This window comes from Pituophis catenifer, unplaced genomic scaffold, assembly GCF_029215685.1.
Source record: "Pituophis catenifer annectens isolate HBS135680 unplaced genomic scaffold, rPitCat1.0.hap2 SCAF_3, whole genome shotgun sequence".
Classification (NCBI taxonomy): Eukaryota; Metazoa; Chordata; class Lepidosauria; order Squamata; family Colubridae; genus Pituophis; species Pituophis catenifer.
Genome location: NW_027256883.1, coordinates 159,648,918 through 159,675,432, shown reverse-complemented (window position 1 = coordinate 159,675,432; position 26,515 = coordinate 159,648,918). Strand labels below are relative to the sequence as shown.

The 26,515-nt window shown below is 43.5% G+C and overlaps 1 protein-coding gene across 2 annotated transcripts in view; it reads right to left on the bottom strand.

The window, feature by feature from the left end:
• Positions 1-26,515, bottom strand: part of ERI3 (ERI1 exoribonuclease family member 3) — a 264,150-nt gene that overhangs the window by 215,615 nt on the left and 22,020 nt on the right. For both annotated transcript variants that reach the window (XM_070939619.1, XM_070939620.1), the window contains exon 3: positions 5,585-5,701. In XM_070939619.1, the coding sequence (XP_070795720.1) occupies positions 5,585-5,701 (117 nt within the window). The remainder of the gene's footprint in view (positions 1-5,584; positions 5,702-26,515) is intronic.

Sequence of the window (26,515 nt, the reverse complement as noted above, 5' to 3'; positions counted from 1 at the left end):
ACAGTGGCCACGCCCATACCCGGTTTAGCGAAGGGGGGGGAGAGTCACGATACATCACATGACGCCATCGTGACATGAGTTTGACACCCCTGATTTAAATCATTAGCTAGAACCATTATATTTCTATTAATTACTTTATTCTTTATCACTACAGTTATTTCTTTTCATCTTGTTGTACACATAATCTTAAAACAAACCAACTGTTTGCATGCTGAACTGAGAGAATCCATTTTCTTTCATTCTAGGAGTTAGGCTAAATGTCTATTATGCTCCTTTCCAGAGCTACAGAGATCATCTGATAAAATATGTTGGGTTCCTCTCCCAGTATTTCTCTGTCGTAGAACTACTGCTTCTAATTGCTGATAATTTAAGGACAATTTGAGCTTTATTCCAAAATCTAAGAATTCTAAAAATATCACTATAAACATTTTTTTTTTTTTGTAAACTATTGTGAGGGCAAAACATTCTATTTTTTTCAACTATTTTGACAATTCTGCTGCTATAGGTAAACTTTTGATGCATTATTTCATAATATATGTATTTTACTGGGTAAGTCTAAATAATTCACAATATTTTCCAGTTTCTTTTGAGCCACTTTGCCATCATTTGGCATTACTACATCTTTAGGTATAGCCTACTTTTCTTCAACTATTGTGATGTCAAACATATTGCATTGTATATATCACTCTGAATTTGGAAGTTCCATAACATTTTTACATGTTAATTGTAAAACACTGTTTCAATATGAGGGCCCAGATTGTTGGGGGCAACATGCTGAATCTGTAAACCACTTAGAGAGAACTATAAAGCACTGTGAGGTGGCATATAAGTCTAAGTGCTATTATGGTCATACTATTATTCTGGGGCATCAATTCCAACATATCATTTTGCCATGCAACATGTCTGGACAATATTGCTGCCACCACTTTTTAGGTAGTTAAGAGTCTTGTCATTCTCCTTGTATAATCTATATTTGCAGTTTCCTGTTTTTTAAATGTTGTTTTATGGCACTTGCTGCTAGTGCTTTTTTTATGCTATAAATGTTCATTCTTGATGAATCCAATTTGAAGTCATTACCAAGTTTATTACTATTTTTTTTAGGTATTGGCAGGTTTATCTTTCCATTTTTTCATTCATTGTTATAAATAATTAGTTCTGTATGTTCCTTCTGATTCCATCAAATTCAAGAGTTTGCCTTGCAGACCTTAATATTCTCCCTCTGCTTGCTTTTATATAATCATTTACACCTCTGATTTCATCTTCAACTGTCTATTTCACATGCAATTAAAGACCATCAATTTTCCTTGGTAAACATAATTTATGTTTGCTTATTGGGTGAAGTGATGTATTGTCAGAAGTTTGGAGTCTTGTGATCTAAAGCATCTAGTTCAGTTTTTGTACAGTCAACAATACCTGTTGTGTAGTATATTAGAAGACAGCCTAAGTACAATTTGATTTATTGCATCAATTCAGCTTCAATACTTTTCTAAACTTTACCAGATATTCCAAGTTTTATTTTTCACTTGAACATGTAAAATATTTATATTTTTATATTTTATATAAATATAAAATATTTATACTTTTCACTTAAGCATGCAAAACATTGTTTGCTTCTAAAACACCTAGATACACACAAAGACATTTTATCTGCCCCTCTATCTGAGTAAAAGTTAAACAATAATTTTAAAAATAGCAAGTTAGTATAACATCAGGATTGGATGCCTATGGATTGCCTATGGAACAAAACATTTATAGATCTTTTGGTGCCAAAATTGTATGATGGAATATTTGATAAGGGAATATTAGGCATTAAACAGAAACATTTAATCAGACTTGTATTACAATTATACCAAACTCAGGTAAAGATCATATCCAATGTGCTAATTATCATCCAATCTCATCTATTAATGTTGATAGAAAGATTTTAACAATAATGCTAGCAAATAGATTATAGCAAATGTTACTGCTTGTTATTAAAAATGATCAAGCAGCAAACAATATTAGTTTGGTTGTTGCTTTAATAGACTTGAATGAAAATAAAGACCAATTTATAAGCTTATTGTTGGATAGTGAAAAAGCTTTTGACAAAATATATAAACAGTCATATTTGCTGTATTAAGTAGGTTCGGATTTTGTTTGAAATTCATAAAATGGATCAAGTAAAGTAAAGTAAAGTAAAAGGTTAATGGTATATTTTCTTCTATTTTCCCATTATTTAGAGGAACCAGACAATGTTTTTTTCTTTTACCTTTGCTTTTTGATATTTGTGTGAAACCCATGGCCTATGTTATTAGGGAGATTTACAGAATAGTACATAATTTAATTGAACATAAACTAAATAAAATTTAGTTGCATATGATATTCTTCTGTTATTTCTAAACCTTATACCAGCGGTCCCCAATCTTTCCGGCTTGGTAGACTGGTGGGGGAGAAAAGGGATGGTTCTATGTGAGCAGCAGACATGCACGCAGAGCTCCATTTGTACAAGTGTGTGTGCTCACCCACCGCTTGTGCGGCCCAGTTCTGAACAAGCCACAGCCTGATACAGGGAAACAAGATATCGGGGTGATCACAAGGGACCAGTCCGGCCGGGTGCCCCACACCCCAAGGTGCGCACAAGAGGCAGCAAGAGCACGGAAGCCGATGGTGTCTGGCAGCAGTTGCAGCCCACCAGCCCACCCTGAGGCTGCACAGCCCAAGCAGCACAGGTGAGTCCACCAGGTCGGCCTCCGCATACTCATTGCCTCTTCTGCTGGCCATGCCCACCCACCCCGCAAGGGCTGACGATCTTAAATGGGGCTTACTTTGGGGGTAAGGGCTTATATTACAAGCATCCTGAAAAATCATGCTAGGGTTTATTTTCTGGGAAACATGATACATACCATTCTAATGAGACAACCAAAAAGCCAAAAAGAAAACAAAAAGACCAAAACACTTCCTTATCAGCAATCAATACCCAGCTGAGAAGAGATTAACACCAAGATTAACATTACACCAATAATCAAACAATACCCCATCGATCCAATCAAGGAACTACCAACTCAGGCAAATAAGCTCAAAGTAAATAACAGCCCAATCGTTGCCAAGTACTTGCTGGCTTCCTGTTCTGAGCCATATAGCACCACAGCTTTATGAAGGCAAGATGCACTATAGTGAGAGAATACAGAAAAATTTTGAATAACTCACTCCTACCAATGCATACTGATCTTCCTCAATCATCAGCTAGAAGACTCAAATTTAGAAAGCATCTTCCCAACATCTTTAACATTAATTCCCACTGGAAAGCCAAATGGGTTGCTGAATTCCCAGTTATAAGAAGATAAATAAATGACCCCACAAAAATGGTGCCAGACTTTGAATTACCACATCAGCAATGGACAATCCTGAATAGGATTCGCACCTCACATAGTGTCTCCCGGGAGTCTGTGTATAAATGGGGCATAGCATCAGATTTCTTTTCGGGGGGGGGAGGGGAGTAGAACTCCTTAGCATCAGAGCGTGTTAAAAATAATACAGGAAATACTAATGCTCTGATGATCATTTTGAAAAATCCTTTCTTAGTGAGTGCCTAGAAGCCAAGAGGAATATACATGGCAAATATCAAGTTTGTAGGCTTTACAGTTCTGAAGATTTTGTGATGATGCGTGAGTGGTATTTTGCTTTTATATATATAGATTGCAACTGTTTATTGTTCTAACAGAGAAGTGGGCAATTAATTTTTCCAAGGGGTAACGTGAGAAACTGTGACTGTTGTAGAGGACCAAACCAATAGGCTGAACTGCTCAGTGTTAATTTCATCGTGTTATAAAAAGCATTAAAATATATGGTTTTGATTAGCTGCTACTGGTAAGAATACATGTTACATTTTATTTACATTTGATTTATAATTTAGATTGACCTCTTCTCTGGTTTAATATATCCATTAGATTGGGGATAGGAACTATTTTATCTGAACCCTAGTGTAACATGTTTTTGAAATAAACAATAATTGTTATTCCTTTCAGCCTGAGCTACACTGAAAATATAGATTAATAGTATATGTTCACATTTATGTTTCTCTGGTTCCATGCAAAAGCAGAAGTTCTTCTCACTTAGCTTTGAGAGCAGTTAAGAAAGCAAGTTTGACATTCTTTCATACATGGATATACAATGGAAAAAAAGATACTATGCCTTCCTGCTCCCCCTGTTGGAATAGTATTTCTAGCCTCATGTGTGATAAAAGAAACATTATAAAACATAGATTCACCTTCTAGTTCAAGTACACTCCAGAAAAATACATTGCTTAATCCTGCGGGGATGAGGCTATACTTTTTCAAATAATTGAAGAAAGTTAGACAATAGAGTACAATTGGTAAATTTGCCATAGCAGTTATGCCTAATGGAAAAAGAAACGAAAGAGAAGAGCAGAGAACCAAGCAATCTCCAAGACAATGCCAACAAAATGGATTTTCCTATGGTGTTTATCTAATACACCCTCGTATTTCTAATCCAAGACAGTTTCCTGATTACAATAAGCACTTGTCTCTGGCATGCCATCAGATAATCAGACCTGGTCTTTCTGTGCAAACAAAGAGATCTATAAAGCTGACTTCTATAAGTAAAAGCGCAGAGACAAAACCTTTTCCTAGTATTTAGTAAGTATCAGTCCTGATGAAGAAACATATGCAGAGCAAGGAGAGAAAGGGAGGTTACTGTAAACAGCTATTTACACAGGAATCTAAAATCTTACCAAAACAGAAGAAAATATGTACAAGAAAGAGGAAAGCAAAATATTGTGTTTTTGCTTTGGAACTAAATTAATTGCATATACAGGTAGTCTTCGACTTTCAACTGTTTGTTTAGTGACCAAAGTTACAATGGCATTCAAAAAAACTGACTTATGACCATTTTTCACACTTACAACCATTGAAGATCCTTATGGTCACATGATCAAAATTCAGATCCTTGGCAACTGGTTCATATTTATGACAGTTGCACTGTCCTGGAGATGTGGTCCCCTTTTTTGATCTTCTGACAAACGAAGTCAGTCGGGAAGCCAGATATGATGGCTCCATTTTTCACATATACAGCTTCCATAACAAATGTAGGTTGTCTCCATTTCTATTCTTTCTTCCCTCCTTTACAACATGGTTTTGGAATATGCGATGTATGTCCCCCTTATCAAATTATTCATAGATGATCGTGAGAAATAGACAGATCTATCGTTTCAATTTTGCCTTGTTCACAGAAGTAAGCCGGATCAGGAAAATAACTGAAAAAATGGGAATAATATGTTGAATGCAGATAATGAGGCATGATAAGTTGAATTTGACTATGTAACATATAATTTCAGTCTTGCAAAGACTGCAAGTTCAAGTCTTGTAATTCCTTACTTTCACCTTTGTTAAAATCATAGTTGTTTAAACCATTGAAAATATACTGGAGTCTGGATACCCAATTACCTATTTTTATTATAACCAAAACAATGAAGACCTTTAGAGACTTAATCATTTTTTATGAGGAGATAGAAGAACTGCCAGCATCTCAGATCCTCCTAGAGAAACTGCAAGGCAACATTAAGCTCTCAGAAGAAAAAGAGCTTTACCTCAGTGCAGAATGGTGTGAGCTGAGGATGCACCACTGGCTGCACATACATGTGGAAAGTGGATTCAATCTCCATTGTCCTGCCATTCAGCTTCAGGATGGGGAATTCAATTATCTCCTACAAAAAAAACCATAACATATTAGCTTAATTTAAATAAATAGCTAGGCAAAACATTATCAAGTTAAACCACAATTTATGGAAACCCTATACAATATGTGATGCCAATCAAGATAAGAATAATGGCTTGGATTCTAAAACTTCACTCAATAAAAAGAACGCTTTGCCTTCTTCATACCATAAAATATTTTAGTATTTCTTTAAAAAAACCCTCATATGATACATTCAGTAGAATTGGAGACTGCAGTTGGAAAGCTATACAGTAATAGTGACACTACATATAAGTTAAATTGCCTTCCTATAGTCTCAGCGTGAATCTCATACTGTATTCAACTATATTAATTTATCAGCAGAAGATATAAGACTGGAGAAACCTAGAGAGGAAGAAAATAAAACTCTCATACGATCTCACTCAATATTCATCCTACGAAGATGGACAAGTGTCAATTCTAAAATGAACAAATTTAAGAAGGTATCAAAATCACCCACCAGTCCAAAGTATGTATTTCTGCCATAACATTCATCTGGTTTGTAAAGGTACCAAAATATTGCTTCAGTATATGCAGATATCAAAAGAAAAATTAAGCATACAAATTAATTTTTTCTTAACTATAGCAAATAAACTTACTGTAATTATTAATTGATCTAGCATCATCCATTACATAAAGCTGTAAACATCTGAGAGGCCCAGGTCTTACAATCTAATACAAATATTTCTGTCTCAGGATCCCTTCCCACTTTTAAAAATTATGAAAGACCTCAAAACAAACTTTTGCTTGCATGGATGATATTTATCAATATGCACCATACAAGTAGTCCTCACTTAAAAGCCACAATTTGAATCGATAGTTTTGTTGCTAAGCGGAAAATCATACTATCACAAGAGATTTACGACCTTAATGCCCTTCGATCCTTAAGTAAAGGTCATGGTCACTAAGTGAAACATCTTGTGACCACAACTTATGATTTTACTTCTCTATTAACTCTCTTGTTGCAAGATAATTATGAAGCATGCAAATTGCAATTATGTCACCACAGGACATTGCAAAGATTGCAAAAGTAAGGATAAGCGTGATTTTTTTTTTAAAACCATCAAAACTTCAAAAGATCACTAAATGAGGCAATTGGTAAGCAATGATTACCTTATTGTAAATTAAAACTGACACATTCATTGCCACTTGTTTTTCAGAATTCTTTCATGGGATTTTAATACTTTTATTTTTCAACACAAGGTGAAAAATAATTTTGATTTTGTGGACATCTGAAAGGGTCTTGGAGACCACATGGATCCTCAGATCACAATTTCAAAAACATTGTACTAAGAAAGACGAAGAGAGACATACGCACATATTTAAAACTTAAAATATGCTGATATCATGTTGATTCTGTAACTCTTGAAGAGAAACTCAGAATAAACTTGAGTGTAAGGTTCTTCCTACCATTCTTTCCATACATTACTTTGAACATACTGGTAACTATTTTGGGGACAAAGTTACCCTGACACAGAAAAAGAGAAATATCAAAAATTCAAGTAGTTGAATCATCAAAAACATTTTTAAAAATTATATGGGCTTGTTAATAAGAAGTTTAAACAAATCCAGTTATGATAGGTCTGGCCATTATTAAAATATACACATGAAATTAGAGTGGAAAAAACCACCCAAGGAATAAAAACAATAAAATCCTTTGTCTCTTTCTCCCCACTCCACCCCCTCCCGAGTTTAATGTAAGAGGAGTGACAATTTGCTTGGTGTCTTTAAAGGATAATTTGTCTGTGTTATTTAATAGAGAAACATGATGCTGGGGCTCTAGAGTGCAAATGAGCTTATTGAGTGATAGCCAAGCATCCGGCCTCTCAAATCACTTGTGGAGGGAAGAGAGAATAAAAAAAATTGCTTTTTAATATTCAAAAACAGTTTGCAAAATTTAATCAAAGCAGAGCAAAAGCTAACATTTTTACCACTTTGACATTTTTATTAGTGCTTTCATAAATTTTTAAAACATGAATAGAATTAGTTTAAAAACAACAACAAAACTGCCTGAAAACATCTGGAAGAGGAGAAAAAAAATAAGCTTTAAAAAAGAAACTCCTCTGCCAAGCAACATTTGCATTTTAAGAATCCAAATCCTACAGCAGAAAGGAATGGATTAATGTTTCGGGTTCTGTCTATATAATGGTCTACACTGTAGACCACTACTATATAACATATATGTTCAGACACCATCCTTTTTAAAAGCATAGTTTGTTGCCTATAGCCAGGTTCACATAAAACTAAATTATAATGGCTGAATTCCCACTATGAACTACGGACTAAACTATAAACAAACCACATACAACTTACTGTGGTACATTCCTTTAGCTGTGGGTTGACCATTGGAACTATGTGGGATGATGGATGGTCCCACTATCAGAGAGATTCACAGTAGGTTGAACAACCATACCTAAATCATGAAGCTTAAGGTATCTATGGCTATATACAGTGAGGCATGAAGTGGGATACATCAGTTTTGTCCTGAGCCCAGAGCTCTTCAACACTTTTATAAATGACTCAGATAAGGGAATAAAGAGATGGTCAGCAAATCTGCACTCAACACAAACCAGGGAGGAATTGCTAATTCCTCAGAAAACTGGCTCAAGGTTCAAAAGGATGTTGATACACTTGAATATTATGTCTTCTCCAATAAAGAGTGAGAAATATAGGGTTCTATACTTAGGGAGGAAAAAAAAATAGGTGCACAAGTACAAGACAGGCCTTATCAGTAGTAATAACTTGTAAAAAGGATCTGGGTATTTGGGTGGACCGGATTAAGCATGAGCCAGCATTGTACTACAGCTGCCAAAAGAACCAGTTCCATTTGGGGCAACATCAACAGAATGCCTAAAAATGGAGAGGGGTTTTGATAGAAATAAAATATTGTTTGGGAAGTCGGGAAAAAAGGCTAGATAAGAAGGCTCTAGTAAAGTGAACAGAATTAAGAATAAACACGATGAAAACATTTTGGAAAACTAATGAATGTGGGAAAGGATCTGTTAGACATTTATATGGGAATACTAGTGATATGTCAGAGTGAAACTGAAATAAACATTATACAAATTTAGTGTCCAAGGAAAACCACTGACAAAAGGAAAGCTATAAATGCTCTAATTGTGTTTTAAAATGCTATTATTTCATTATATGTGGGGAAACTTTTAAAATTACAAAATTTATTAAATCTGCCTGGGGAGGTAATTGGTGGAATTCTAACAGAAAGGGTACAAGAACTGACAATGAACAAAATTTGGGAACTGCAGAGTTGCTTTATGCCTGGCAGGTGTGGTTTAGGCAATTTTTTTGTTTTTCAGCACAACACTAGGAATGTATGATTACAATAAGAAAATTTACTGTATACAGTACTTCTTAAAGTAATTGCATGATAAACTTAATAGATGTAAACTGTAGGAATATGAAAGTGAAGGTCACATACTAATTGCTATACAGATAGTGGGAAAGACAATCACGATTTAAGAACTTCCATTTACCAATCTTCAAATATAATGGGCAAAATTCCATTCAGAAATGCTTATTATCTGAAATAGTCTAGAACAGGCGTGTCAAAGTCGCATCATCACGATGGCATCACGTGACGTATTGCAACTTTCCCCCCCTTTGCTAAAGCAGGCGTGGGTGTGGCCAGCACATGACGCATCTGGCTCACAGGCTGTGAGTTTGACAGCCCTGGTCTAGACGATTCATTAAAAAAAAATCCATCAATGAATGACTTTACATACCACTGAAAGTATTCAAATGTACAGTAGCTAAGATATTGGGCTGGCATTATAGACACTCAGATTAGTTCACTCTTAGCCATAGATATTCACTGGGCGAGGCGGACCTCTCACACTTTATATACCTGTTGTGGCCCGTCAGCGGCCTGTGCAGTTAGTAGCTGATTTCGACAGCGAGAAGGCTAATGTGGTGCTGTGCCAGCAGCCTGTGCAGCTGGCGCTCAAGTCAGACAATGAGGAGGCTGGAGAAGATGTGGTGCCAGAGGCGAGGATTCAGCCAGGGTCTTCAGAACCTCCAGAAGTTCCTATAAGCGAAGAGGAAGAAGAGGAGAAGCCTCTTCTCGATGCATGAGCATGCAGAGCTGTTAAAAGGCAGGAGTGGCTCCTCAGGAGGAGGTCACCTCGAGAGTAAGGCTTGGGGCTAATTGGCCACTCCCCTAGCCTATTTAAGGAAGGACAACGACTGATGCAATTTGCAGGAAACAACTTCGTTCATATTCCTTCGCATCTTGATTCCAGAAAAGTTTGATTTGGCTCTTGTTTCTCTGTCAGTGTTCCTGCAAATTGTTTCTGGGCATTCTGCCAACCACAGTAAGATTACGGTTATCTGAAAATACTGTGCCTCAGAATTGAATTATTATTCTTTGGATTCTTGTCGGCTGTTAATGAAGTTAAATTAGCCCTTGTTCAGAAAAGACTGATTTAAACTATACTTGTATTTGAACAACTACTAAGAAAGCTCATTAGTAGTCCTTAATTAGTAAACTAAGGTTTGTATGGACTTTGTTTGTGCTGCGTTCTTTGGGGCCGGTAGCTGGGGAAGAACAATACCCTACCTATTTCATGGAAGGATGAAGTGCTATATATGCTAGTGTGATTTCCATATTAAAAGGCAGGAGATAAATTTATCAACTAAATAAGTAAATAAATTTATATCACTGCATAGATTTATGTAACAGTATGTAAACTGAAACAAATGATATAAAATCGGGTTTGAGACAAATATCCCCTTCTCCCACAAATCAAAATTTTATTGTTCAATGATTATACTCTATGCCAGTGATGGCAGACCATTTTGCCATTGCGTGCCGAAAGCGGGGGGGGGGCGAGGGTCAGATGCGCATGTGCCCACACCCATAATGCAATGCCCCCCATGCGCCATGGCTCCCGCACATGCACGCTTGAGCCCCGTGCTGCCCCCATGCAGGCATGTATGACCCCCGCATGCTCACCCACTTCCCGCATATGTGCACGTGACTCCACCACCAATGCACACCGCACACACACCCCACGGCCCATTTTGGGCCTGGGGGTCGCTCACATGAGCAGGAGGTGGGGGGAGCGTTGGGGGAGCGAAGCGGGCCCCCCCACGCCAAAGGAGAGAGCGAGGGGCGCCCACAGCACTCCATCCCACTGTCTCTCAGCTTGCCTGTGGCCGTGCCTAACAAGCACCAGCACAGGCATCGAGATTGTCTGCTTTTGCCTCGACCTGCTGCTGGTGCCTACAAGCAGAAGCCCCACGCGCAGAAAAAGACGAGAGAAAGTCATGTTGCCAGCTGTGCGCAGTTTGCTCCATTGCCCGGCTAGGAAGACAGAGGGCAGAGCCGCACATAATGGCCACAAAACCTTTTCCACTCCTACTGGGTTAACGTGCAGCTCATTGCCTTCATTCTCGCTCCCCCCCCCACTCACAGAGCCCTCCCCACCTCCCCATCTGGCCCTCTTTTAACTCAGAGGGGTGTAACAGGCAGCACTTTTCCCAATCAGCTTGTGTGCCAGGCAAGCTGACCCTCCAACTCGCAGAGCCGGCAGAAGCAGCACGTTTCAGTTCCTCAGAAGCAGCATTTTTGATACACGGCAGGATTCTGAGGAGCTTCCTCCTCTTCTGCACAGAGAGCATATTACTGATAGTGAGGGCTTACAGAGGGCGGAGGAAAGCGCGCCAGTTTCCTTTTCATGGCAACTGGCTTAAGAGAGCTAGGTGTGGGAGAAGAGAAGGAGAAAGCCTCTTGATTCCTGTGCATGTCTTTTCACTTTTCACTAAGTTTAAATGTGTGTGTCTCTGTGTGTGGTGGGGAGCGGAGCTCTTTTCGAGAAGAGATACGGCGATCGCTGTGTATTTTCAGGACAGTGAGAAGACTCAGGAAGAGCTCCGCTACACACACATACACACACACTCATACATTTAATCTTACTGAAAAGTGAAAAGATATGCACAGGAGTCAAGAATCTTTCTCTTTTCTCCCACACCCTCGCTCTACCCTTTGGCGTGGGGGGTGCGCCATTCCTCACGCTTCCCACCAACCCCTGTGCATGTGCGTGACCCCCGCTGCATGTCTTCCACATGTGCCCTGCCCCTCTGCTGCAGAGACCCAAAAATCAGCTGGCCGGCGGAAGGCACACGCGCATGCACAGGTGGAAGGGCAAGAGCAACTGGTGCACAGGGCAGCATTTGGGGCTGGGCAGCCGGATGCCCCGCCAGATGCTCCTTCTCCAGCATGGACTGTGGCCGTCAATGCCTCCCACTGCGGCGGCTGGAGAGCCTGGATCAGATCGGCTGGTGGCGCAGCGGCGGGGGTCGGGTGGGGTGCCGCGCCGCCTGCAGTTGGACCTGTCACCCAACCCCCACCACGCCCACTGCTGCACCACCAGCCAAGCCAATGCTGGGGAAGGAGCAGCGGGTGGGACAGCCAGCCACCCAAATGCTGCCCTGTGTGCCTGAGGCAGCCGGTTCTATTGCCCTTCCCCCTGCAGCTGCCGCTGCTGCTGCTCTTCTGGGGCAGTGGGGCTGCACAGGAGGAACACTGGAGCAGCACAGTGACACCCAAGCCTAGGGGACCCGCACGGCTGGTGGAGCGAGCCAAGAGGAGTGTCTCGGCCCCGCTTTGATGGCGGCCACGGGGTCATCTACGCTTGGCCTGTGGCTCCCAGCGGGGAGGAGCCCAGGCAAGGCCGCACGTTTGGAGCTTCCCCAGCCAGCACATGGCGCTGCCAAGGTGGCGGGGCCAAGAACGCTGCCGCCAGCCGGGGAATAGCAGCTCCCAGCGGGGAGGAACCCAGGCCACGGGGTCATCTGCGCAGGCAGCCCACCACCACCAACCCGCCCTCACTGGCTGCTGGTCCACTGGTGCTCCGGACTGCCTGGGGCTCCGCAAGAACCCTGCGCAGGCAGGGAGAGAGGGAAACCCCGTTTTACCTCGCTCTGTTCCCTTAGGAAGCAACCGTCGGGATCCCCTCTCCGAGTCTTTTGGCACACGTGCCTATTGCTGGTCTTTGCATGTGCATGCGCACCAGAAACCAGGCCAGCTGGCCGGTGCACATGCACACTCTGGAAAGGGGCGTTGGTCCTATCTGAGATGCACCTTCTCGTTGGGTAGAGACAGTAGCCAGGCATGGGTTGTACTCGTCTGTTCAGATTGATGGACTAAGTCTGTCATAGTTGTTAAGTCCCACCCCTGTTGCTAGGGGCTTCCAGCTTTTGGCGAAGACAGAAACAGTCTCGATGTGTGGGGAAAAAAAGAATTAGTAAAGAAGACCAGACTGACAGAGGGTGGGGCTGGCTGCTGTCTCCACCCAATGAGAAGCTGCGTCTCAGGTAGGACCAATGCCCCTTCTCCATTGTGGGTGGAGCCAGCAGCCAGGCATGGGACATACGCAAGTTCACTGTCCCTAGGTAGGGGCGGGACCTGTCTGGTCCGAAGACTCCCCCCCAGTATGAATCCTTTGCAGCACTCTGCGTCCAAATGCAACCTCAGCTGAGGCGAACTTGTCCAACTTGTAGTGCTGAATAAAGGGGGAAGAGGAAGTCCAAATTGCCGCCCTGCAGATCTCCAGCAAAGACGCTTGCGTGGCCCAAGCTGCCAATGTAGCCGCAGTGCGGGTAGAATGTGCCATCAGGTTAGTAGGCCTGGGTAAGGAATGCAGCTCATACGCCTTAGCGATCGTCTGTAATATCCACCATCTGATGGTCGAGGAAGTCACCCTGGCACCTAAAGAGACTTGGAGAAACGATACAAACAAAGATTCCATCCTGCGGAAGTCAGCAGTTCTCTTAAGGTATACCCGGAGAGCCCTCCAGACGTCCAACGTATGCCACTGCCGTTCTAGGGGGTGTGCCAGGTGAGGGCAGAAGTCAGGAAGGATGAGTTCCTGCATACAGTGAAAAGGTGTATTGATCTTAGGGAGAAAGGTAGGGTCCAGGCACAGAACCATGCGATCCGGGTGGAGCACGCAGAGGTCACTGCGCATAGAGAGTGCGGCAATCTCTGAGATTCGCCTTGCAGAGGTGATAACCACCAAAAAGGTGACCTTACATGATAGAAGTCGGAGGCTAGCCGTCCGTAAAGGCTCATATGGGGCACCTGTCAGGAGTTCAGAACAATCAACAGGTCCCAGGTAGGGTACCTGTGCACCACAGCAGGGACACAAGTTTGTGGCTCCCCGCAGGAATCTATGTATAAGAGGGTGTTGAGACAAGGAAGTAAGGGACCCACAAGTTAGGACTGTGAAGATAGCCGCCACTTGCTTCTGAAACGTATTGGGCGAAAGGCTGTTGTCGAGCCCGTTCTAGAGAAAAACAAGGACATGGACAATTGAAGCTTGAAGGGCCGAAACCCCTTTATGGTCACACCAATCACAAAAAGCCCACCAAGTGGCCGAATAAATGCAGTCCGTGGAAGGCCTCTATGACGCTTGGATGATTCGGATTACCTCGGAGGGGATGTTATCCCTACTCAGGGTGCACCGCTCAAGCACCAGGCGGTCAGTTGAAGCCACTGAGGGTCCTGGTGGACCACTGCCTCCTGGCTGAGAGAGGCAATGTCCTGGGGAATCCACCAGGGTGGGGCCACAGACAATGAAGTGAGCTCCGCAAACCATGGCCTCCGTGGCCAGTCTAAGCATCTAAGATGAACCGCAAAGACTGCATTTTGAACCGGCAATACACCACATAACGGTTCAGATGTTTAAGGTCCAGAATAGGTCTCCCCCCCACCCCCCCCCACCCCCGATGACTTTGGGACAAGGAAGACACGGGAATAAAAACCATGCCCCGCTTGATCCACAGGCACCTTTTGGATAGCCTTAATCGATAGAAGATGCTGTAAAGTCAAATGCATAAGGACTCGCCTTTCACTGTTATGAGAAAGCGGACAGAGTACAAAAAACATCGGGTGAGGGGAGAGGAATTCTATGGCCAATCCTGATCTTATAGTAGCCTGGACCCATCTATCAGATGTAGTTCTCTCCCAAAGGTCAGCGAAGAGGGCCAATCTGCCACCAATGGGAGGACTAGAAATGCAGTTAGCGATGGCATCGGAGCAAATGACCTCCTCCCCCACAAAAGGGCCGCTTGTTTAAAAAGGATCTACCTCTGGAAGACCTGTCCTGGGGTCCCCGCTGCCTGGGAGAAAAAGTCCCAGTAAAACGAGATGAACCACCCCCGCCATCCATTCCTTGAGACTGGGGACAATAGGAATATGGGAGAAAATAGGATTCCCCCCTACGCCGAGCAGTAGATAAGACCTCCCGCTTATCCTTGGTCTCAATAAGGAAAGACTCCAATGAATCCTTAAACAATTTAGCTCCCGTAAAAGGTACAGACGCTAAACGCCACTTATGCCTAGCGTCTGCTTGCCAATGACAGAGCCAGACCAAACGGCGTGCCATAACTTAGGAGGCAAGGGACTTGGAGGCAAAGCGGGCAGTGTTGAGAGTAGCGTCCGCAGAGAATTGGACCACCGCAACAATCTTGTTCAAATCCAGTTTTACTCTCATGTCATCGGGTAAAAGCTCCTCTTGCAACTGATGCAACCACAATAAAGTCGCTCGGTTGAAGAAGGAAGCGGTGGTTGCTGACCGAATTGCCCATGCCACTCCTTGATGAGCTCGCTGCAAGACCTGGTCCGACTGATGCTCCTCAGGACTTAGTCCTTCATCCAGATCCTCGGGGACAGAAGCATTAGGCAGCAAAGCAGCCATAGTAGCGTCCACAGTCGGTACTTGAAGGAATTATGGCAGGGAGGCAATCAGCCAGTCCGTGGGATATTCTCAACACGGGAGATCTCCAGGAGAACACAAAGAGTCCCCTCACACAGGCACAGACCTAGGTCTGGAGGCCAGCAGACAAAAGACCCAGGGCTGGTGTGAGGGACAAAAACAGGTGGCAAGCAAATGGCGGGTAACAAAATGACGGGCGTGCCTGTCAACTGTGCTGGGAGCATGAAGCTCCACATGAATGCCAATTGTCCCAGCTGGAAAAACCCAATGGAGCACAAAGCCCCTTAAGGCAGCGTCCAAGAAAGCCTCTATGCCAAGGCACAACTCATTAACAGGCCAGAGCAAGTCAGATTGTCACCCTGCAAGAATTGCGCAGACAAATCAAAATGGCAGCTGGCAACTCGATGTCACTCTCAGGATCGCAAAGCTCCACTCAATGTCCGCCTGCCGCACATAATGAAGGGCTGGAATGCGAAGCTCCAAAACCCCCTGGCAATCAGCTGGTAATGAAAGCACGCTTGTCGCCAAGCCCAGACAGAAAAAAAACCCAGAACTTCAAACACCGTCGCCGCAGAAAAACCTCAATCCGTTTAAAAGGCACCGAAGGATTGCCGGCTGCCCAAAGGGGAGCACGAAACTCCTCACAAACATCACCAGCTGGTGGGAGCGCAAAGCTCCGCTCAGCCCCTTCCCAGCTCCTCTCGGGAGTGCAAAGCTCCACAGACTCCAGATCGTCGTCTGATCAACGGAGGATTCAGATGGAAAAAGAAATGCGGAAGCTGGGTTCGATGAGAGAAGCCAGCTGAAGCTAGCTATGGAGACAAAAAAAGGGAACCCAATCCACTGAGGTGGATGAGCCCAACTTACAAAGAAGGCAAACAAGTCCAAAGTCCAACATCCAAGTCAAATCCAAAGTTCAAGTCCAAGTTCAAGCCGAGAAAAAACCAAATGTCAAAGTGATAAAGCCAGAGAACAGTCCCACACGTCTGTCCAGTCTGACGGACTGAGTCAAAAGCTGGAAGCTCCTAGAAACAGGGGCGGGACTTAACAACTATGACAGACTCAGTCCATCAATCTGAACAGACGAGTACAACCCATGCCTGGCTGCTCGCTCCACCCACAATGGAGAACAGGAAGATCATCTTCCTGGAGCACAATCGGCGGCTACTCTTCCGGTTTCCGGCACGCCCATGTGCATGAAAACGAGCTGGCCAGCACACCAGAACCCAGAAGAGCAATGGGCGACGGCTGCATGTGCCCAGAAAAATGGCTCTGTGTGCCACTTCCAGCACACGTGCCATAGGTTCACCATCATGGCTCTATGCTATCATATAGATAGAATGAATGATGACTGAATAAAAAAATATATACAGGTTATCTTCAACTTACGACCACAGTTGAGCCCAAAATTTCCGTTGCTATGCAAGACAGTTTTTAAGTTACCTTTGCTCCATTTAATGATCTTTCTTGCCACAGTTGTAAAGTAAATCACTCCAGTTGTTAAGTTAGTAACATGGTTGTAAAATGAATTGGGTTTCCCCATTGATTTTGCTGCTGTAGAAGGTCACAAAACATTATCACATGATCCCAGAATACTGCAATTGTCATAAATATGAGTCAGTTGCTAAGTGTCTGAAATTTGATCACATGAACATGGGATGCTGCAACAGCCATACGTGTGAAAAACAGTCATAAGTCATTTTTTCAGTGTTATCGTAACTTCAAATGGTCATTAAATGAACTGTTGTAAGTTGAGGACTACCTGTATAAAAATGAATGGACTCATCAAGAAAAAGAAAAGCAGAAAACAGGAGAACTGAAAAGTTTTAAAACAAAATATAAATTAATGGGTGTCAAACTCAATCGCATCACAGGCTGGATTGTGATGTATCGTGATGTTTTTTGCCTTTCTAGAGCCAGGGTGGGTGTGGCCTGTGCACGACGTATCCATCCTACAGGTCGCCAGTTTCACAAGCCTGTTATAATGAAAGGAAAGTGGTTTGGAAAGAGAGAAAAGTATGAAAGTGTTTCCTTTGTCTTTTCTCTTACCTTTTACTATTAATTTTTTTACTAATTACTGCTTACTCTTTTCTTCCTCTTTGCATTACACTGTATATCCCATAAGGCTATATAATGGGGATGGATGGATGGATGGACCGACTGAATTCAAAAGCAAGCCAATCCAGATCACAAGACACTGACATAATATGATCATATCAAGTAGTTCCTGTTAATTTTACTATCTTTTAAAAAATTAGCTGCAGTTTTTGAATTGTTCACTTCTAAATACTTTTAGGTCAATACACACAATTAACATATCGCTTATCAAAATTAAAACTGTAGACATTAAGTGGAGCATTACATCATATAATTATCAGCATTACCACTAATTTACAGAAAAAGTAGCCGTTCAAGCATTCAGCACTAATTATATGAATGAGAAGGCAAGACCTAAATTTCACAAGGCCAAGATATCAGTTATGTCAATAGCCAACAACTGGTTACTTTGAAAGGTCACAAAGCATGGATCAGAGAATCCACTAAAACATGGGAAATACAGGAAAACAAAACAATAGATTTAAATTGCTACAGGGAGGTTTAGATAAGAGAGAACTGCATTCTCCAATGAGATAAGGCAAAAAAACTGTTTAATATGGCTTCATTCTAGTTGGCAATACATGTATTCTTATTATCTAGCTGCATCATGTTGCGTATATAAGAGAATTCAGGCCAATTCGAGCCTAGCAGGTTAGTAAAATGGAAAATCAGGGAACACAGATTTATTGCTTAGTCCCGATTTGGGATCCCAACTGAAAGCCTCTTTTTATTGACAGCTTTGCTATGAAATATTATTCATGATATTGAGATCAAAAAATATTTTGTCCCTCATATGATGACATTTAGTAGCATCTGAATGGAACATGTGATATAACTCAAGAAACTTTCCACAAGGGGGAAAATTCTCTATGACATAGCCTTTAACACTCTTGCTATAAATCCATTGTGTGCAATCAGTTCTCATATAATATACATCAGATTCTGCAAAAGATTTACCAGTTTTGAAGATTCTCTTTAAACTATTACCAGCATACTTTCAACTCTTTCTCCTCCTTACCACATCAACTCTGTATCATACTTGCCAAGCAGCTTTGCATTAGGAAAACAAATGAATCCATACATGAAAGAAGACAAAGAATGAAACATGCAAACACTCTCAATAGGGCTAGAATAAATCAGTAGATACTGCAAAACAAAGTACCGTATTTTCCGGCGTATAAGACTGGGCGTATAAGACGACCCCCTACTTTTCCTGTTAAAATATAGGGTTTGGGCTATACTCGCCGTATAAGACTACCCCTCTTCCAACGCACACCAAATAAAAATTAAAAAACATCAGATTTGATTTCAATATGGTAATTTTAATTCAAATGTTTATGCCTTTCCAAGAATCTAGTACACCAGGATACAGTGGCCTTAAATCTGTTGCTGTGATCTGGGTTAGATTTGGCCCACTGACGTGCAAACAAACGTATTTTATTTCGTGTCACTACATAACCGTTTTGGCGATGCTCATTCACCATGTCTGCTATATGTTTTTCGAGTTCTGGTCAATGTGGGGTGCCTCTTCTTAATGCACACTTACCCCTTGGCATACTCTTTAACACTTTTACATTTGCTTTCCAGTCCCGAACCATCTTTTCTGTTCTTCTGGCAAACCATCTTCTGGCAAAGTTTACAACTTTAAGTTTAAAACTGGCTTCATATTTCTTTCTTCTTGCTGGTGGAGCCATAATGGGGTCTTGACTGTTATATTTGTATACTATACTGTATGTACTGTTGCTGTACTGTATGTATTGTTGCTGTACTGTAGAGAAAGGTAATGGGCTACGCTATGTGTAGTGGCAAGAGGGCTATTTTGTACCAGGTTTATTTCCTTCACCCATGCAGCCTTATCGAGATCCGCACACTTCATGAATCTGAGTTGCTGGCACTGACTGATGACATTGACAGAAAGCTGTGCCAATCTAGTCAAGGCTGCATGCTGCTGAATGCTGGAACCAGCTGGCTGCTGAGCGGAGCTTCTCCCAGGCATCTAGGGGGGTATTACCGATGCTCCGACTTCCCCAGCTGACCCCCACTGATGGCGAGCTCCACCGGTCTGGGGAAGTCAGAGCGTCAGTAAGCTCCACACAGCAACCAGCTGGTTCCAGCATTCCAAGGAGGTCCACGGTGAAAGCGGCGCCGCGGTCGACCTGGGCCAGCACCTTGAACACCTGGCTCTGCATCTCCATTATGAGAAGCTCCATGCGACTTCGCATGTCTCCGCCCCAGTCGCGCAGCTCTCGCAATCCGCTCACCGGAGGAGCCATGAAGTGCTCGCACCGCCTTGCCAGATCTTCCTTATCCTCCTTTCCCCATGGCTTTTCCGGTTGTAATTGCTGCTGCTGCTGCCACCGAGGCTGCTCCTTCATCTCCGCCCACCGCACCAGACCCAGCCTGGCCAGCACCGCCGTGGCTCCCGCAGTCCAAGCGGATCGGCACCCGGGCTCGCAGGCGAAGGGTGGGAGTGCGCAGTGCACTTTCCTGGCTTGGCGCCAATCCGGACGGCTGCAGTAATGGTGAGAGCGGGCAACCTCGGGAGAGCCATTTCGGGACTCCGTTTTGCACGTGTAGCGGATCCCAGTTACCAAGAAACCCAGAGAAGAGGCACAAGGGGGGGTTATCAAAAAGGAGCTTTAAAAGAGGTCTCGATACAGAGGACGCGGCGAGCATGGACACCGTCCACACAAACAGGCACCAAAGTCTCATTGCGGCAACGTTAAGCCGCGACTTTACACGCCTCCTAGTTTTAGGCTGCTTGTTCCAATGCCTTCGCGATAAGCCGGCAGAATCAAAACTCTTTTTTTCTTTCTTTCTCTCTCTCTCTCTCTCTCTCTCTCTCTCTCTCTCTCTCTCTCTCGGCGGCTTTGAACCCGTGGAATTGGGGGGAAGAGGGGGAATGTTATCAGCAACAAACAACAACAAAAAGTGTGTGTTTGTGGAGAGGGGAGGTAGTGGTAAAGGCGGCAGACCGGGTTTTTTTTCCCCAAGCCGATCTCTTTCGCGGCGTATCCAGCCCGACCCCATTCAGAAGAAAGGCTGCAGCCGGAAAGAAATGGGGGGGAAAGACATCTGCACCTTTTGTTACATACACACACACGAAACCCACAGTTTTCTGGCCTCTCGCGCAGATCTGTTGTGGGGTGGGGTGGGTGGGAGCCACATAATTCCGGGAGGCGAAAAGGGGTGCAGGGATATTTCCAGAAATGAGCGAAATAATGCAAACCACGCAGCGACGCCCATATTCTCCCGTTCAGATTCTACCTCTGGCTGAGAGAAAACTGCCTTGAAAGTTTCTCTGCCCCCCGCTTTAATCCCAAGACCCTGCCTCGTTTGCAGACTAGAGCACTTCTTTCCCCCGCCCGATTAGCCCAGGTTAAAATCTTAAAAGCTCGGGCGCCCCTCAAGCCACTTCTCCCGACATCGGGATGAACGAGAAAGCCGTTTTAGCTTCACCTATTCTTCCACACACACCCCTCCACCCCGGAAGGTAACTTAGCACTGCTCCTCCTTTCCCCATGGCTTTTCTGGTTGTAATTGTTGCTGCTGCTGCCACCAAGGCTGCTCCTTCATCTCCGCCCACCGCACCAGACCCAGCCCGGCCAGCACCGCTGTGGCTCCCGCAGTCCAAGCAGATCGGCACCCGGGCTCGCAGGCGAAGGGTGGGAGTGCACAGCGCACTTTCCTGGCTTGGCGCCGATCCGGACGGCTGCAGAAGGAACTGGGCCGGCCTGCGCTGCTCCAGGATGTTCGCTTCGGGCTCCTTGGAATCGCTGCTGGGCAGTTCTTCCCGTTGGGGCGATGGTGGTTGGCAGCGATCGGCGTCGCTTGGACTGCGGGAGCCACGGCGAACTCCTTCCCCACGAGGTATTGCTCTGCATTTCACCACCTCTTCCAGGCTCGCAGCCACCCACCATTGCCCCAACAGGAAAAACCGCCTGGCAGCGATTCCAAGGAGCCCGAAGCGAACATCCTGGAGCAGCGTGGGCCGGCCCGGAGGCTTAAACCCCAGGAGCCCAGGTGCCGAATCCCGCACAGCAGAAAAGACATGACAGCCGGTGCCCAGTTCCTTCTGCAGCCGTCCGGATCGGCGCCAAGCCAGGAAAGTGCGCTGTGCACTCCCACCCTTCATCTGCGAGCCCGGGTGCCGATCTGCTTGGACTGCGGGAGCCACAGCGGTGCTGGCCGGGCTGCGTCTGGTGCGGCGGGCGGAGATGAAGGAGCAGCCTCGGCAGCAGCAGCAGCAACAATTACAACCGGAAAAGCCATGGGGAAAGGAGGATGAGGAAGATCTGGCAAGGCGGTGCGAGCACTTCATGGCTCCTCCGGTGAGCGGATTGCGAGAGCTGCGCGACTGGGGCGGAGATATGCGAAGTCGCATGGAGCTTCTCATAATGGAGACGCAGAGCCAGGTGTGCAAGGCGCTGGCCCAGGTCGACCGCGGCGCCGCTTTCACCGTGGACTGCTGGGAAAGAAAGGAAGGTGACCCGAATTCTGGGGTAGAGTGGGGACGCGTTCCTTTCTCGTGGGCTGCGCACTGCCTGGCACCTCTTGTAGGTTGGAACTAATTTGGAGTACAGCTTCCCCTCAATGTTGCCGGCGCTCCCAAAGTGTCATCGGTCAGTGCCAGCAACTCAGATTCGGGTACCCGGCGTATAAGACGACCCCCGACTTTTGAGATGATTTTCCTGGGTTAAAAAGTCATCTTATACGCCGGAAAATACGGTAGTGAAATGAGAAATTCTGAGCATTTTATGACTGCCCAAATTATGAAAGCTACAGGACTAAAAGAGGCCTCTGTTCTAAGAAATCCAGTATCTTGGGGGAAAAGATCAACTGCTTTATTTTCTATCACCCTCATTATTTCTTGGCTTTCCTGTTCAGTTTTTCAAAATGAGAAGAAAAAGCCTTTCCAAAAGGTTGATGTCCCAGGACTCCCATGGGGAGGGAATGGAAGACAATTCTTTTTCTTCCAGCTCCAGCAATGTTTGCAACAGATACAAGCCCTATGAAATCAGAATCATTGCTCACTAACAATGTTAACTAGCCTTGCAATGAAATGTAACCTACAACACTCTGTGGTATTTTCCATTTAAGCTTCCATTTGGAGAGCAGGAGCATTTGGAAAGCCCGCCGTCCATCCAGCTAATAAAGACAAGTGTTGGGACCTTTAAAGCTGCCATTCATCTTATGCCTTTATTAAATTCAATTTTCTAAAACCCATGATACATCATGAAATTAGGAGCTGACATTCCTGCAGAAACAAAAATATCTATCAAACATAAAGAGGAAAAAAGCGTTCCATTACCCAGAATTTATGGCTTAAAGCCAATGTGTTCCCACTTTTTTACAAGCATATGGTTTGTTTTAGATATTCCAAATGTTATTACAGACCTACAATTTCATTAGAAGCTATTATAAAATGCTAAGCACTTACATACACAGCCAAACAAGCTGAATTTTGGAGCACATGGATACAAACTGACAATCTACCCATTTTAAAGTACTACAATGAAATTTATACTGTCAATCAAATTCAAGAAATGGATGGAAGAGAGGACTTTCTAATAAGGGAGAGAGCCTGAATGTCCACATATAAACATTCTGATGAGTGAAAATACTCATGAGGAGGGTGTTGTTAAAATTCTAGTTAAAAGCATTTGATGCAAATACAGCAAAAAAAGAATTTGAGACAATTTAAAAATTAAAATCATAGACGTGAAGAGGTGAAAGGGGCCAGTGAAACCATTACATTTTTCCCAGACAAGCCAAAATATGTTTGTTTTTCCATCAACCCAAATTTCAGGTTTTTTTAACCATTTTTTAAAATTTGCCCTTCAGGTATACAGTAGTTCATTTCATGCTTTTGTCAGATAATCCATCAGAAAAATATTAATATGTTTTCTGCCCACACTATCAAGTGTGAATAATATATTTTCTTGGATTAATTTAGCAAATCACCCTTCTGCAATCCTTGACTTAAGGAATTCCATGTACTTTTCAACACTATATCCTAAAAAATAAATTCAGCACATTTTATTTTGCACAGAATTACCCTCTATACCAGGGGTGGGCAACTGTGGCCCTTTTGTAACCTGTGGACTTCAACTCCCAGAATTCCTGAGACGGCCAAGCTGGCTCAGGAATTCTGGGAGTTGAAGTCCACAGGTTGTAAAAGGGCCACAGTTGCCCACCCCTGCTTTATACTAATATGCTGTTACATTGTTAGGGTACTTTTTCTTTCCTTTAAACAAAGTAAAGTAAGTTCACTACAAAATGAATAGAAGAAGTTGATAGAAAATAAAGAACCTTCTCTAAGTTTCTAGAAACAGATTTAGTGGTGTCTATCACCAGTATGCACTGCTATAACTAACTTTAAAAAAAAACAATTAAAATTGTCTCTGCTGGTGTTGAAGAGCATTTGGAAACTCAGTGGTACAGAATGCAGTTGAGCGGGTGGTAAATGGTGTCGAATATATGGCATATGTAACACCACCAGTGATGGGTTTCAAAAATTTTCGCTACCGGTTTGATGGGCGTGGCTAGGTGGGGGTGGGCCCATGTGACTGAGTGAGCATGGGCAATTTGACATCACTCACACCCACGCCTACTCAGTCACATGACCCCCCCCACACACACACACACACCTAGCCACGCCCACAGGAAAAGGTAGGAAAATTTTGGGAATTTCCACCTATCTACCCCCGCCCTCTCTTTGCCAGTCGCCCCCGTTTCCCCTCCTTTAGTAGCCCCAGCCCTAGCCCCGCTTTTTCCCCCAACACTGCCTCTTTGTTCGGGTTGCTTACCTTCCGTGGCGACTGGTCTAGAGTCCGGAAGGCAAGCTGACCGGAGTTTTCAGCGGCCCCCAGCCAGCTGCCGCTGCTGGAAAGCAGCTGGCAAAGAAGCCTCCCAGCCACCACAAGCCGCCAAAAAGTACCGGAGGTTGCAGAAAAAGCTACTGCCGTTGCCATGTTCTTCGCACATGCACATCCCATTGGACTTGCAAGGTAATGGGATGCACGTGAGCGAAGAACATGGCGGCGACAAACATTGCGGGCAGGGCAAACGAGCGGCGACCGGTTCGGGGGCGTGCCAGCCGGTGGCCATCGCTACCCGTTTGGCAACCTTGGCCAAATTTCCACCAACAGTACGCACGAACCGGTGCGAACTGGCTGAATACCACTTCTGAACACCATTACTACATGAGCTGCATTGACTATCAGCGTGGTTCTGAGGGGAAATTCAAAGTGCTGGTTGTCACCTTTAAAGCCCTTCATAATTTGGGATCCGATTATCTGAGGACTGTCTTTTTCCAAGTGTCTCTACCCCATCCAATTTGATTCAAGAGATTGGGCATGCTGCAGATCCCATCAAAGAGTGTCAAACAGCAGAAACTAGAAGAAGGGTCCATCTCTGCTGCAGCCCCTGCTTTGTGCAATATTCTCCCCTCAGAGATTAGCATAACCCCATCCTGTTGTCCTTTTGTAAGGCTTTAAAAACGTGGCTGTGTACCTAGGCCTGGGGCGCAGAATGTGTTAAGGATTGCTGTCTATGGAGATTCTCAATCATCCAGGTCATAGTTAATAGGAATATAAATCCTTCCATTCCCCAGCATTCAGTCAGAACTGAGGATGCTTTTTGGATGAGAACTGAAACATCTTCAAGAAAGAAAGAAAAAAGTTGTTGCCTTTGTTTAAGGGTTGTGTTTCTTGGATTTACTGTTAGTTAACTATTTAGGGAAGGAGAGTTCCTGAAGTGATTTCACAGTAATGAGGAAAAGTGGAAACATGAATGAAGGGAGCAAAATTGAGGCTAAGAGTTTCTTACGGAAAGAAAAAACTACAACCTTCAATATGTGAACCACTTTGGGAGAAATCTCCATTTGGAAATAGAAAAAAAATTATACCAATATTCACAGAGGAACACTTTGTTTACAGCATTGTCTATAATATTAGATTCCAGAAAATAAAAACATTCCAAATTTCAAATGTCTATTTGAATAAGAGGCGATGGATAACAATACCCCACTTGAGTAAGGAAAAAAAGGGACTGAGAATATTTATTCTCCCCCTTACCAGCAAAATAAGGGCATGTGTATCCATCCTCCACACATACAAGCACATACAAACATAGTTATAGAATAAAAAAATACCAGAAAATTGAAGAGAAATGTTCCCAATGCACTATAAAGCAGAATTCTATTGAAAGTGGTATGTTCTTAAAAAGAAAAAGGACAATGTAATCTGCTTTAAAGACAACTTTTTACACCTTCAAGAGAAGAATTTAAGGTATCACATCTAACAGTTTTTGTCTCCTCTTTGTGAAACACAAAAAAAGAGTCATTTTATGCACAAGGAGCGTGTTTCTTAAACAAACACTTGTGTTTTTGATTTACACCACAGGCTGCTCCTAAATAATTTATGGCGAGTTAAATTTATTGCACAGCCCTGGCTGGCTGCAAATTCGAATTGCCAAATAATTAGATTTTAGGGCAATGCTTATAAATTATCCGCCGATTTGTCCGGACTTGTTTGTCAGTCGCTTTGTGCTCCAGGTCATCTTTGGCATTTCGCTGTTTGTGTTTTAATTGCTGATTTACACTTTGACAGATGAGAGTTGATGCCTCCAAGTTGGTAGGGGGGAGGAAATAGAAGAATCAGAAATTGTGGAATGCTTCAGTTCTATTCCCCCCACCCAAATCTTATTTCCAAGGCAATTAAAAGAAGGGACAGCTTGTAAACAGTACTGGCATAGCGAGTTTTAATTATTATTTTAATGAGAACTGGCTGAATTCGGTGGTCCTTCACTGGCCTCCATCGGTAATGGACAACATGTTTTAGCAGCCATCTACCCATTCTCAAATCCAACTTCAAATATTCTGCAAAATTGACCAGTCTGGTTATAGAAAAAAGCAAAAAAAAAAAAAAAAATCACTGCTGCAGTAGCATGGT